Raw genomic sequence first — 1089 nt, forward strand, 5'->3', positions numbered from 1 at the left:
CCCCATCACCCCATTTATGGCACCCAGGAGTCCTAGCCCGGGCTCTGGGAGGGGAGTGCAGGCTAGTAGTTGGCGGGGAGGGGGGCTGGGAGCCAGGGCTTCTGGGTTCTCTCCCCAGCTCTGGGAGGGGAGTGGTGTCTAATGGTTAGAGCGGGGGGCTGGGAGCCAGGACCTCTGGGTTCTCTCCCCGGGGAGGGGAGTGTCCCTCCCACACCCAGTCAGACTCACACGTCTCACTATGAAACCGATACAGCCGGGACGGCCCCAGACTCGCTCGGACTCACCGTGCCATGGGGGAAATGGTCACCCCACGAAAGACGAGCCAGTCTCCCCGGAATCTCCACGCAGGGGACAGGAACAGCAAGCCGGGTGCTGTTCTCATGCACCCACCGAAACCTGGGATGGGGCAGGGGCTGAGGTCTCCCGGTGTCCCCCACTGAGCCCTCCAGCCCATCCCAGCTGCGGAGGGCTTGGCGCTCCAGAGGGGCCGGGTGTGGGGCTGGGAAAAGGAGGGGCGGGGGCGGGATGGGAAGAGGGAGCAAAGGAAGGAATCCACAGAGAGGATGGAGCCGGGGGCTCTCAACCTTTCCAGACGATTGTAGCCCTTTCAGGAGGCCGATCTGTCTTGGGTACCCCCAAGATTCGCCTCGCTCACAAACGAGCTGCTTCCAAAATCAGATCTAAAAATACACCCGTGCCCCAGCCGCAGTGTTACTGAAAAACTGCCGCCTCTCGACCATATGTTTATCAAACAAACCCAGTGGGACAGAAATCCTGAACTTACCTCCCCCGGGGACGGTACACGGAGCCGTCGGCACCACTCCCTGTCTGCACGAAATGTTAGTTCGCACGGACTTCGCTGGCGCTTTTCCTGTCCCCTGCTCTAAAACCAGGTGGACCTCGGGATGGGCTGAGGGACCCCAGGGAAGACCTTGGCGGACGCCCGGGAAACGCGGCCCCCTGGCTGAGAACCACTAGATCGAGGGATCCAGACAAGCACTTGGGTCATGGCTGGGTTCAGACCTTCCCCTCTAGGGGCACCGGAGCCCACCCGGCCTCGGGGCAAGGACTAGCTGGCTCGGGGGGGGG

At 62.8% G+C, this 1089-nt stretch overlaps 1 protein-coding gene across 1 annotated transcript in view; it reads left to right on the forward strand.

The window, feature by feature from the left end:
• Positions 1-290: 290 nt before the first annotated feature.
• The window catches only part of IZUMO1 (izumo sperm-oocyte fusion 1), a 6356-nt gene continuing 5557 nt past the window's right edge, over positions 291-1089 (forward strand). Inside the window, 1 exon segment of the mRNA XM_032793064.1 lies at positions 291-369. Within this exon segment, the coding sequence (XP_032648955.1) occupies positions 291-369 (79 nt within the window).

This window comes from Chelonoidis abingdonii, chromosome 11, assembly GCF_003597395.2.
Source record: "Chelonoidis abingdonii isolate Lonesome George chromosome 11, CheloAbing_2.0, whole genome shotgun sequence".
Lineage (NCBI taxonomy): Eukaryota > Metazoa > Chordata > Testudines > Testudinidae > Chelonoidis > Chelonoidis abingdonii.